General features: G+C 41.7%; 1 protein-coding gene across 1 annotated transcript in view; it reads right to left on the reverse strand.

The window, feature by feature from the left end:
• The window catches only part of PHAX (phosphorylated adaptor for RNA export), a 30119-nt gene that overhangs the window by 10401 nt on the left and 6507 nt on the right, over positions 1 to 13211 (reverse strand). Inside the window, exon 2 of the mRNA XM_083151572.1 lies at positions 10158 to 10759. Coding sequence (XP_083007698.1) covers positions 10158 to 10759 — 602 coding nt within the window. The remainder of the gene's footprint in view (positions 1 to 10157; positions 10760 to 13211) is intronic.

Raw genomic sequence — 13211 nt, forward strand, 5'->3', positions numbered from 1 at the left:
AGAGCGGAGCGCTGTGTACAGCCTCCGCTCTAGAACTGTCCCCGCTGACACACGCCAAAATGGCGGCCGTCAGTTACAATGGCTGCTGCGTGTATGAGACCGGGTGCGCCCGCCCGTCTCAGGCCACATTTCGGCGCACAGCGCCGCTTACCTGCAGCGATGCTGCTTGTCCTCCTGGAGTAGTGGCCAGGCCTAGGACCCGTAACGCAAGCCGCGTGCAGCTGCGGCGGGTCCCCGATGCGGTGGCACCGGTGGCCGGGTACATGGAAGGCGCACTGCAGGCAGTGGCGACCAGCACCCCTCCAGGTCCCACGGAGCAGGCAGACCCTGCGGAGGGGTCTGCCTGTATTCAGCAGATAAAAATAAAAATATTTCCAAAAGAAAAAATAAAAATAAAAAGTAAAAAGACCTAACTCCCTGAGGAGAATAGGCCCAGAGAACCTACTCCTCCGGGCACTTTTTCTAAGACTGGGGTCTGGGTGGGGATAGAGGAGGGAGGAGCCTGCAGCAGTAAAGTTTTCTTAAAGTGCCACTCCTCCAGTACACCTACTCCTCCAGTACACCTACTCTATCCCCACATGTAATGACTGCAGTGGCTCCTGCTGCATGTAGGTGAAAATGATTTAGCTCAAGGGATAACATACTACTGAAAAATTCATCTTATTCAAATTAGCAGCAAATGCCAATCACCTGGCACATAGTGTATACTCACTGTTAAACACATTTGTGGAGGTTGTTTTTTTTATTACCTAAAACTCGCCATAAAACATTAATTCATAAACTGTATTCGTGATTTTGTAGCATTTAAAAGCATGCATAATAGCCTCTACTGTATTATGCCTTTAAACAATTCTGTATAACTTGCTGTACATAGAAGGCAGTTCTTTTAGTGGGAAATATCCGAAGTGAGAAATTACAAAGTGGGAATTACTTATAAAGAACAGTTATAAAAGAGTTGAAAAACATTGAATAACATCAAGCAAGGTAAATAATATACTTATTCCACATTATTTCTATACAATATCCACTCCACTTAACCTGGTCTCAAACATACAAACGACCACATCATGCTCACCACAATGCTACTTCTCATTTCATTACATGGCACACTCACCAAACTTCAACCATCCTATAATCTCCCTGACACTCACCACTCCGTACACATTGCCTCTTTCATTATTCACTCCCCTCTTCTAAACACTAATGAGCTCTGTACTTACTTCTCTACTTGTACTTTCACATCCACATCCCATCACCAATACAAAAAACTGCAAACATCCACCTATATATATATCTCTCCTTTCTAATCTTATTAGCTGGTGACATATCACCAAACCCAGGCCCCAACCACATGACCCACTCAGATTTAATTGGTTCTAAGCCTAAAAATTCAGCTAACCTCATAAATATCACATGCCTCCCACCACACAACTTAAATGTGCCCTATGTGACAATAAATGAACATCCATCCATGACCTCTTCATCTCTCACAACTTTAATCTGACACAGCTCACTGACACAGCTCACTGACACAGAAATCATGTATGCCTACTCTAATCCGCAGAAATACTAATGCTATTAATTTTCCACAACTTTCCACCTCCCTGCAACAACAGCTCTCACTAATTTCTATATTTGCCTCTCCTGACTCTGCCGTTTCCCACCTCTACCAGACTCTTGAAACAGCCCTTGATGAAATGGCTCCCATTATACCCCACGTGGCTTAGATGCCAACCGTGGCACTCCAAAACAACAAGACAATCAGTCACGTAAAGTAGAACGCCAATGGCGCAAATCTCGTAATATGACTGATTTCCGTACATATAAGACTAGCTACCACTCCTACTGCAATGCTTTGGACACTGCCAAACAAACATACTACCAATCTCTCGTCTCTTCAAAAACCACAAACCCGAAGCGACTTTTTAACACCTTTAAGTCTTTTCTGTACCCTCCCCCTCCGGCTACCATCAGTGCACAAGAACTTGCCTCCTACTTTAAATGACAAGATTGATAACATCCAAGATGAAATGGTATGCTCCACAGCTTCTAACCCTCTTTCTTAACCACCTGAACCCTCTGGCACTTTCTCTTAGTTTGAGCCCACAAATGAAAAGGAAGTATCCGCACTCTTCTTACTCTACTACCTCTCTTCTTGATCCTATACCTGCACAAGTCATTAAAAATCTCATGTGCTTATTCCAACCTTAACTAAAATCTGCAATCTCTCTTGCTACTGGTACTTTTCCATCTCTGCTCAAACATACAGTTAGACCCGCTTCAGTCAGGCTTTCGCTCTCAACACTCCACTGAGACAGCACTGACTAAAGTGGTGAATGATCTGGTAACTGCCAAGTCTAAAGGCCATTACTCACTACTTATTCTTCTAGATCTTTCTGCTGCGTTTGACACTGTGGATCACACTCTCCTTTTAAAAACACTACACTCCCTAGGTCTTAATGATACAGCTATTTCCTGGTTCACATCTTACCTATCTAATCGCTCTTTCACTGTTCGCTCCTCTGACTTTACTTCCTATTCACTAACTCTGTCAGTTGGAGTTCCGCAAGGCTCAGTCTTAGGTCCTCTGCTTTTCTCAATCTATACCTCCTCGCTTGGCAAACTAATCAGCTCTTTTGGATTTCAGTATCACTTATATGCAGATGATACTCAAATCTATCTATCTATCAAGCCCAGAGTTGTCACCAGTGGTTTTGGGCCGAGTCTCTGAAGGTCTCTCTGCCATCTCATTTCGGATGTCTTCTCGCCAACTCAAACTCAGTATTTACAAAACAGAATTACTTATATTCCCGCCAACTAAGAACAGTTACCATCCTGATATCTCCATCACTGTTGACAACTCAACAATCTACCCTACCCCACCCCTTTCTTCCCCACATTCAATCTGTCTCCAAATCATGTTACATGCATCTAAAAAACATATCCAAAATACGGCCGTATCTTACACAAGACACTACTAAATCTCTTATCCATGCACTCATTATATCCCGCATTGATTATTGCAATAGTCTCCTAACTGGTCTTCCCAAGAACATACTCTCACCACTACAATCCATTTTAAATGCTGCTGCTAGGCTGATCTTCCTTGCAAGATGCTCATCGTCTGCTGATCCGCTCTGCCAGTCCCTCCATTGGTTACCTGTATCTTACCGTATTCAATATAAAACACTTCTACTAGCATATAAAGCTATTAACCATACTGCTCCAGCATATAGCTCTCCCACCTCGACCACGCCGCTCTGCACAAGATTTGTATCTCTCTTCTGCACGGATCACTAGCTCCCATTCATTATTACAGGACTTTCATCGGGCTGCTCCCATCCTATGGAATGCCCTTCCACGCACAATAAGACTCTCCACTAGCCTCCAAACTTTCAAGCGTTCCCTGAAAACTCACCTCTTCAGGCAAGCCTATCATATTTAAGTTCTACACGCATAACCCTCTGAGGCACTTCTGTATTATGAAGCTTCCCTTCTGGACTTGTAACTTGGTGGGACTGCTATGCTATTACTGATGCCTGGTCCTTGTGTTTCCCTCCTATATCCCTATAGGTTGTAAGCTTGCATCAGGGCCCTCTAACCTCCAAGTCTGTCTGTTATTACCCAGTTTGTTTTATCACTGTCTACTATTGTAAAGCGCAACGGAATCTGCTGCCCTATATAAGAAACTGTAAATAAATCAATAAATAAGTGGCCTGTCTGAATCCAATAGCTTGGTGTTCTTTACGGTTACAATAATTATAAGCAATGGTTTGTGTATTAAAGAAAGTGCAGTTTTACTTTCATTGTGGTTTTTAAGCAGGAATACAAAAATAAATAACTAAAAAGTCAAAAACTACAAGGGATATGGGAGTAAAAGGAGTTTGCTAACTTTGTTTTCCCATTTCAACAATATTATTGTAAAGCTTTGCTTTTAAACATATCACTTAAAAATACCAAGGTTCAAGAGATTACTCTGAAAACTTCCCAGAATGCTGCAGCGTCAGATGACACAGATGGAAGTGGCGGTCACATGAGTGTAAGAACTGCAAAGTGCGTTAAACTCCTTGCAGCGGTCAGCAGCAGGGCATGTGTGCCATGCAGGCACAGACAACTGCCAAAGGCTGTGGCGAAACAATGGCACTGAGCTGCACACTGGTAGCCAAATGTTAAGGTCTGGAAATCTTTGTTCTCTACGCTTCAAGGAGATAAATACTTGGTACTAAGTGGCCACACCGTGAGGGAGGGGGGTGGCTTAACCAGCTCCCTCTACCACAGTGCAGAGTACAAAGAAAACTAGATAAGAAGGAAAAATTATTATGCGCTATTTTTTCCAGTATGTTTGTAATTGCTGCATGGCCCCAGCAAGTTTTTCGCTGGCAATGTGCAGAAAACAAACACATAAATTGGAAAATATAACAGAACAATATACAGTACTAGTGCTAGATAGGTCCTGATTTAAGCTGATCAATTAGTTAGATGTACATATGACAGTCCCCTGCTGCATGTATAGTTTAGAGCAGAGAATTGAAAGGGGGGACATGATAGAAACTTTCAAATAAATCAAGGGTTTTAACAAGGTACAGGTGGGAGATATTCTTCACAGCAAGAGGAGCAACAGAACATGAAAACATGCACTGAAACTAGAGGGAGGAAGATTCAGGGGTAATTTGAGGAAAACTTACTTCACAGAAAGAGTAGCAGTAGTAGAAAGAGCATAAGTGGAATAGCCTCCCATCAGAGGTGGTAGAGGCAAATACAGTAGAGCAATTCAAACATGCTTGGGATAGGCATATTGATATCATTAGAAAATAAATAAGGAACAAATATGGTTTGAGGTAACATGTTTAAAAAATGGGCAGACTAGATGGGCCAAGTGATTCTTATCTGCCGTCAAATTCTGTTTCTATGAGATGCTTAATCCTCAAATGGACAACAGACAAAAACATAAAACTGAACTGGGAACAGGTTTATCAGATCCTGAATTTATTATTCAAATTAGTCATCGGCCAGTGAGATTTCTTAAAAAAAAAAAAAACACATAAAAACATAAAAATAATGACAGACAATTTTACATGTAAAAAAAAAGGGTTTTTGGTTTTATAGTGCCTGATAAAAGGTGTTGAAGTAAGCAGTATTTCCGTTTTCCCTCTATTTACTTAGTTCGTCTTATGAGGCAGGCATTTGTTCGTAATAGTCATTTGTTTAAAATGAAAAGAGATAGAGAAAAAAAAAAAAAAAAAAAATTATTGTAGGTCTCTTACCAGACCTATATCTGGTAAGTCTGGTCTCTTGGCCAGACATATAAAGGTCCTCTCGGGGTCCTGTTAGTGGTGTCCTTTAGCCATTTTGCAGGTGTGGTGCAAAAAAACTGCTTCCCTGGCTGGGATTTTTCTTTATAACAGGTACCAATGAGAGTCTCCTTTTATCTCAGAAAAAAATGCACATAAATTGCTTGTGATTTTTGGAAAGAGGTTAAAACGCATACGTTAAAGGCAGCCATTTTAATTTGGGTGGTAGGGCACCTGAGTGTGGACTAAACAAAAATGGAGGGAGGGGGGGGGGGGGCGCGGGGGTTTGACAGGTAATAAGTCCCTTGGTTTCAGATCTTCAATTGTAACAATCAATGGAAAGATTTAGTTCGGTGGAGAGGCCACTTGCAATGGTTCAGGACCTATTGAGTGTCTGCAACAAGGTGTTTTGCAGACACTAAGATGGGTCCTACTACCGCAAGCAATGGGACGGGTCCTAGCCTAGCTGGAGAGGAGAAGGGCATGGAAGAAACAGCTCGGTTATGAGTGCCTACCATGATCATTCACTGATCAACTAAATAAATGAATGAATGCATGAGTTGTGTTTTTAGTGGGCAATGCAATTGATTGTGGGAGTTTGTGCAACTAGCCCTGGAGGCTACATTTATTGCAAATGTATGAGGTGCAAGAAGGAATAAGGGAAAAGCAGGGATTTGGGGTACTTTTGGCTAATCTATTGCTTACCAGTTTGTCTCCATTATGCTGCTTTGCAAGAACCATTTTAGGTAAATAACTATCATTGTAAATTTGTTCAGTTAAACCATTTCTGGAGAATATAATATTTCAAATTAATAATACTTTTCTCAGAGAACATAGACCTTACCAAACTAAACTAAATGTGCATCCACCACAAATCAAAAACACTTTAGAAGTACAGAATAGATTTTCTTGAGATTTTTTTCTAGCTGAAAACGTGAATCTGGCCAACCTTTGAATAGAAGACTTTAGATACCAATGGATATTTTCTGGTATGGTGGTTGATGGATACATCAGTTATTAGTAGTTATAATTGAAAAGATATAGATATTCTTAGTCTATTTGAATAGACTGATAAGCTCAATGTAGCGGATGGTGGCCATCTACAGAGTCATCTTCATTCATCCAGACAACGTGACTTTATTCCCTTCTCTGCGCTGTTTTACACGCTCACTCGTCCCTCTGCCCGTGAATTGCGCACTAAGAAGGGAATAGAAGGTGCGTTTTCGGGATGAAAACAGCTCCATCTGTATAAGTGATGCAACAAAATTGTGTGCACATTTGTGAAGAATATAGTTTGAATAAACCAAATTCACGCTTGGAATGTGAGGAACAATAATAACTGCACAGTTAACATTACATTTCTGACAAAACAAGCCAAATCTAACGTCAGCTGACTAACCTCAGATTGGTTCTACAGAAATGTTTATTCATCAACTTTTCATGGGGCAAAGGACCCCCATGGTCTTGACAAATAGAGAATTAATGTTCTCTAAAAGATTGCTCTGTTATGCTACGGTGGATGGCAGTAGTGGCTGCTCTTCCTTTAGTGTTCTCCAGAGTATTTATTTATTTATTTATTTATTTGCAGTTTCTTATATAGCGCAACAGATTCCGTTGCGCTTTACAATAGTAAACAGTGATAAAACAAACTGGGTAACAACAGACAGACATGGAGGTAGGAGGGCCCTGCTGCAAGCTTACAATCTATAGGGATATAGGAGGGAAACACAAGGACAGGCACCAGTAATAGCATAGCAGTCCCAACAAGTTACAAGTCCAGAAGGGAAGCTATATAATACATAAGTGCCTCGGAGGGTTATGCATGTAGAACTTAAATATGATAGGCTTGCCTGAAGAGGTGAGTTTTCAGGGAACGCTTGAAAGTTTGGAGGCTAGCGGAGAGTCTAATTGTGCATGGAAGGGCATTCCATAGGATGGGAGCAGCCCGATGAAAGTCCTGTAATAGTGAATGGGAGCTAGTGATCCGCTCAGATGAGAGACGCAAATCTTGTGCAGAGCGGAGTGGTCGAGATGGGAGATATTGTGTGATAAGTGCAGAGATATATGCTGGTGCAGTATGGTTAATAGCTTTATATGCAAGTAGAAGTGTTTTATATTGAATACGGTAATATACAGGCAACCAATGGAGGGACTGGCAGAACGGATCAGCAGACGATGAGCGTCTTGCAAGGAAGATCAGCCTAGCAGCAGCATTTAAAATGGATTGCAGTGGTGAGAGTCTGTTCTTGGGAAGTCCAGTTAGGAGACTATTGCAATAATCAATGCGGGATATAATGAGTGCATGGATAAGAGATTTAGTAGTGTCTTGTGTGAGATACGGTCGTATTTTGGATATGTTTTTTAGATGCATGTAACATGATTTGGAGTAGAATTAACTATTTAAAAGGAACCTGGAAACTTTGCTAATTTAACCACCCACTTTTCTGGTTCATTTGGGACAGTGATTTAGTTCCTAAAGAGAATATACCACTGTGCAAATAAAAGCCGGTCACATTATCTTAAAATCTTTTTATAATGCAATCCACCGCATCTACACTGCATCAGTTCAGCAGCAATGAACCCCACCACATGCTATATGCTTATGTAAAGAAAACACATAACTTCTTCAATATTGAATATGCTTCTCATACTTCACTACAGCTTCTGCATTACTATCATTATTTTAATGTGCTTGAAGAAGTCCCTGAATTTGGCAAGTTTCTAAACTAATATAAAAGTAAATGGCATTGCAGTGACACAGAGGAGAAACAACCGTATAACATTTAAGAACTAGAGTACACAAATAGATCTGCCTAAACCTATATAGGTCTGTAGATTTTATATTGGCATTTTGGTAATTGCATCTTCATATATTTCTACTACACACCTAAAGAAATCAATTTATGAGCACTGGTGGTGATAAAAAGTAAAATTTTCTTCTAAAATAACAAAAAAAAAAAAAATATGATTGTTGATGACGATGGGTGATGATAATGAGGAACTTAAAAATGATCTACTATTTTGAAAAAGCTAAACAGCATTAAGGTGCCCATACACGTTACAATTATTGTATACAATATTGTATACAATATCGAATCTCATCGCATCTCGGTTTTGCGATGAGATGAGATCTAGTACAAAAAGTATGTGCAGCACATACTTTTTGTACTAGATCTCATCTCATCGCAAAACCGAGATGCGTTGAGATTCGATATTGGGTACTTGTTTCCTATCTGGGCGCCCAGGTTTTCTACGTACGGCACCGTAATGAAATCGGATCGCATCGCATCGTACACATACACGATATTGAACGATGCGATGCGATCCGATTCGATTTCCCATAGGAAACAATGTGAAATGGCTCAATTTAGCCAAATTCTCATAGGAACAATAGTAAATGGCCCAAAAACACCCCTGAACATTGAAATGTCCCCCCAAAAGTAGTTTACGCCACCCCGCCATCAACGTGAACCCGAAGCGTGGCGAGCCCGCGAGGGGCGGCGGTACGCGTCCTCCGACCTTTTCATGCCCTACTATCCACGTCGGTGTGGAGTGAGAATAGAATAGTGTGGCGAGCGCAGCGAGCCACCGAGCCCGAAGCGTGGCGAGCGCAGCGAGCCCCGCGAGGGGACGCGGATACCTTCACAGTTATACGCGTCCCCTCGCGGGCGACGCGGACACCTGGGAAGCCCGCGAAGGGACGCGTTTACCTGTGAAGGTATCCGCGTCCGCTCGCCACGCTTCGGGCTCGGTGGCTCGCTGCGCTCGCCACACTATTCTATTCTCACTCCACGCCGACGTGGATAGTAGGGCATGAAAAGGTCGGAGGACGCGTACCGCTGCGCTCGCCACGCTTCGGGTTCACGTTGATGGCGGGGTGGCGTCAACTACTTTTGGGGGGACATTTCAATGTTCAGGGGTGTTTTTGGCCCATTTACTATTGTTCCTATGATAATTTGGCTAAATTGAGCCATTTCACATTGTTTCCTATGGGAAATCGAATCGGATCGCATCGCATCGTTCAATATCGTGTATGTGTACGATGCGATGCGATCCGATTTCTCTACGGAGAATAGCATGGTGCGCAATTAACTTAGTGGGCGCCCAGATAGGAAACAAGTACCCGATATTGTATACAAGATTGTATACAATAATTGTAACGTGTATGGGCACCTTTCCATTTACAACAATTTCTAGAATTGCATCTGTTAGAATCGTAAGGTGCCCATACACATTACAATTATTGTATACAATATCGCATCTCATCCGATCTTGATTTTGCAATGAGTTCAGATGAGATGAGAACTAGTACAAAAAGTACGTGCAGCACAAACTTTTTGTACTAGATCTCATCTGATCTCATCGCAAAACCAAGATCGGATGAGATGCGATGCGATACAGGTTGAGTATCCCGTATCCGAGTATCCGTTATCCGAATTATTCCGAAAACCATACATTCCAGAAAATATTTTTTTTGCTAAAAACTCACTGGGGACATTTGTAACAGCACTACTGAGGACATGATATGTAACTGGCACTATATATGTGCAAGAAAATGATTGCTTGGCATTCAAATTCAATATCTGAGATAGTACACAAATTTTGTTTCATGTTTTGAAACCTTGTTTTTTGAACAAATAAAATATATTTGAGTGTATTTTATGTGGTAATAAAATATATTTGTGTGTATTTTATGTGTTTACACAGCATACATGCAAGATACTTCAAAATACATAATTGAAATATTAAAATATTCCGAAATATGGAATAATCCGTTATCCAAAATTCTCCTGGTCCCGAGCATTTTGGATACGGGATACTCAACCTGTATTGTATGTTCAATGGATAACAGTCATGAGAACTTACCTGTATGCAATTTCATCAGAAACTTTATCTTCTGCATCGGCCTCAGTTATTTCATATCGACCTTTGTAGTTCATTTCTAACCGTTCACCAAGCCTCTCTTTCACATGTTTTTTCCTCTTCAGGTGCCCATTGTCTTCTTTTGACATACACTCTTTATCATCATGCATATACTCATCCAATTCTTTGTCTAGTTTAGACTTCTCCGCGTTATTTGCTTGCTTCATCATTTTTCTGGCCAAGACAAAGTTGTAGGTCTCCGACTGCCTGCTCATGTTTAACTGACCATCCATGTCCATGATCCCAAGCTCTGTTGCCACAGCTTCTTGGGTCTGCTCCTGAAGTATCTCCCCCCAGATGTTATTCTTTGCACCTCTTGCCTGCCCATTTTGGCGGGACATGGAGGTTGGCACAGGTCTTGATGTTTCACTAGGAGGGTGGGAAGACTTCTGACGCTTATGTTTCCATGGAGTACATTCATCCTCATCAGAATCACTTAAGCTTTCATCGCTGGATTCTAAACCTTTGACACTGCGGTACGGTACATTGGATGGAAGTGAAGGATTGCTCCTGTAGCCTCCATATACATTACTTGTACAAAGTTTCTGTAAATAAAGAAAAATTAGGTTACTCAGTGTGGCTGTTAGAAGAATTAGACATGAGATTTAAAAAAGGCAAAAAAAAAATGGCAGTGTGTTCATGGCTCCAACTAAAACAAAGCACTGATGATTAATCCACTTCTATAGAAAATTGATGGTGCTATTGGTCACCAAGAACCTTCTACGACCATTTCAAGAGGTGAATAATCAAATCTCGCTATAAATGTTAGTGTCCAAGAAACCAAGCTAAAATATTCCAAAGGTCATCATATTTATCAGTCTTTGGGCATTAGTACTATGGGCCTGACTCGCAGTTGAGCGTGAAGAAAAAAAAACGGACCGGGAAGTGTGCATGTGTACAAACCAGGTGATAATGCAAGTACAAAAGTACAGTCATTGTTTTTCATATACAGAATACATTTTGACTGTTTCTGCATGTAGCCCAGAAATGCTTTACTGCTTTACTTTTACACTACAATCTAGGATTTCTGCAGTTTTAAAATCTGTCACACCTACAGTGTTTGCAATCAAAATATAAAACTCTGCGCTCACTGTTTCTTACTTCCAATCACATTACATATAATTATATTTTAAGGTATTTTCAGGATTGGAGTTTGCAAAAAAATGTGACATGATTACAGCAAATGTGTGGAAAATTAGCAGACACTTTGGGGTCAATTCTATTCAGAATGTTGTGAATAGCGCAGAGCGCTGCTAACACTACAAGCAGCAGAGCAGAGTGCGAAACCCCAGGCAGGGAAGAGGAACTGCAGGTGTGCTGGAAGATGTAGTGTGCTAGAATGAACACTATGGATACCACCCTTGCATCATAACATCTTATAGGGCTGATCAGGGTGCCTTGTCCACTGATATTCCCCATCTATGGTAGCCAGCAATTCATAATATACAACCTCTATAGCAACATGTTGCATTAAAAATGTGGCACTGAAAATTAATACAAACATACACGTTTAAACACCCGAAGTATAAATGGACATGAACCAGTGATCCTATTCACAAAAAGTGAGTCCTAGAGGGCCTGCCCTGCCACCCCCCTCTGCCGCTGTATCCCCTCACAACCATATGAGGGGATGTGTCATGAAGACGCATCCCCTTGCATGTTCCGCTGGTGGAGAAGCCATTCGATGGTCGCTGACATCATATGAAAACCTTTAGTCAACCTTAAGCTTGTGTCGACCTGTCACTTTCAACCTAGGGCCTTGAACCAGCTGTTGTTGAACTACACATCCCAGCAAGCTCTGCATCAGATTTAGCATGGCCAAATAGCAAAACTGAAGCAGAGTATGCTGAGAGGTGTAGTTCAACAACAGCTGGAGTGTCAAGGTTAGCCATCAAGGACCTAGGGTATGGCAACCAAAAGTGGTTGACCTAGTGACTATCGATCTAGACATTGTCTACCCAGGGACTGCATACCTTAAACCACACCCATTTTAAACCCTGTAGTTCCTTTATCAGAGGCGTATGTGTGGTGCATAGCAGCAGTGACCTATATAATCCTAGTCAAAAACTCCCAGCTGTCTTAAATGCTGCATCACCGATGGTGTTCTGCAGACGTGACATTTTGGAAAACCAGAAGCAAGGTGGCTGCAGCACTTCCTCATTTGAGTTAAACAGTTTAAAAATGGGACCTTGAAATTAGTGGAAGTAGTTGACTACATTTAATATAAATTGCTAAAAAAAATAAAGGGAACACTAACATAACACATCCTAGATCTGAATGAATGAAATAGTCTTATTAAATACTTTGTTCTTTACATAGTTGAATGTGCTGACAACAAAATCACACAAAAAAGATTATTAACCCATAGAGGTCTGGATTTGGAGTCACACTCAAAATTAAAGTGGAAAAAACACACTACAGGCTGATCCAACTTTGATGTAATGTCCTTAAAACAAGTCAAAATGAGGCTCAGTAGTGTATGGCCTCCACGTGCCTGTATTATCTCCCTACAACACCTGGGCATGCTCCTGAAGAGGTGGCAGATGGTCTCCTGAGGGATCTCCTCCCAGACCTGGACAAAAGCATCCATCAACTCCTGGACACTCTGTGGTGGAATGTGGCATTGGTGGATGGAGCAAGATATGATGTCCCAGATGTGCTCAATTGGATTCAGGTCTGGGGAATGGGCGGGCCAGTCCATATAGCATCAATGCCTTCGTCTTGCAGGAACTGCTGACACTCTCCAGCCACATGAGGTCTAGCATTGTCTCTCATTAGGAAAAACCCAGGGCCAACAGCACCAGCATATGGTCTCACAAGGGGTCTGAGGATCTCATCTCTGTACCTAATGGCAGTCAGGCTACCTCTGGCAAGCACATGGAGGGCTGTCTGACCCCCCAAAGAAATGCCACCCCACACCATTACTTGACCCACTGCCAAACCAGTCATGCTGGGGGATGTTGCAGGCAACAGAACGTTCTCCTTGGCGTCTCCAGA

Source organism: Crinia signifera, chromosome 1 (assembly GCF_055691185.1).
Source record: "Crinia signifera chromosome 1, ASM5569118v1, whole genome shotgun sequence".
Classification (NCBI taxonomy): domain Eukaryota; kingdom Metazoa; phylum Chordata; class Amphibia; order Anura; family Myobatrachidae; genus Crinia; species Crinia signifera.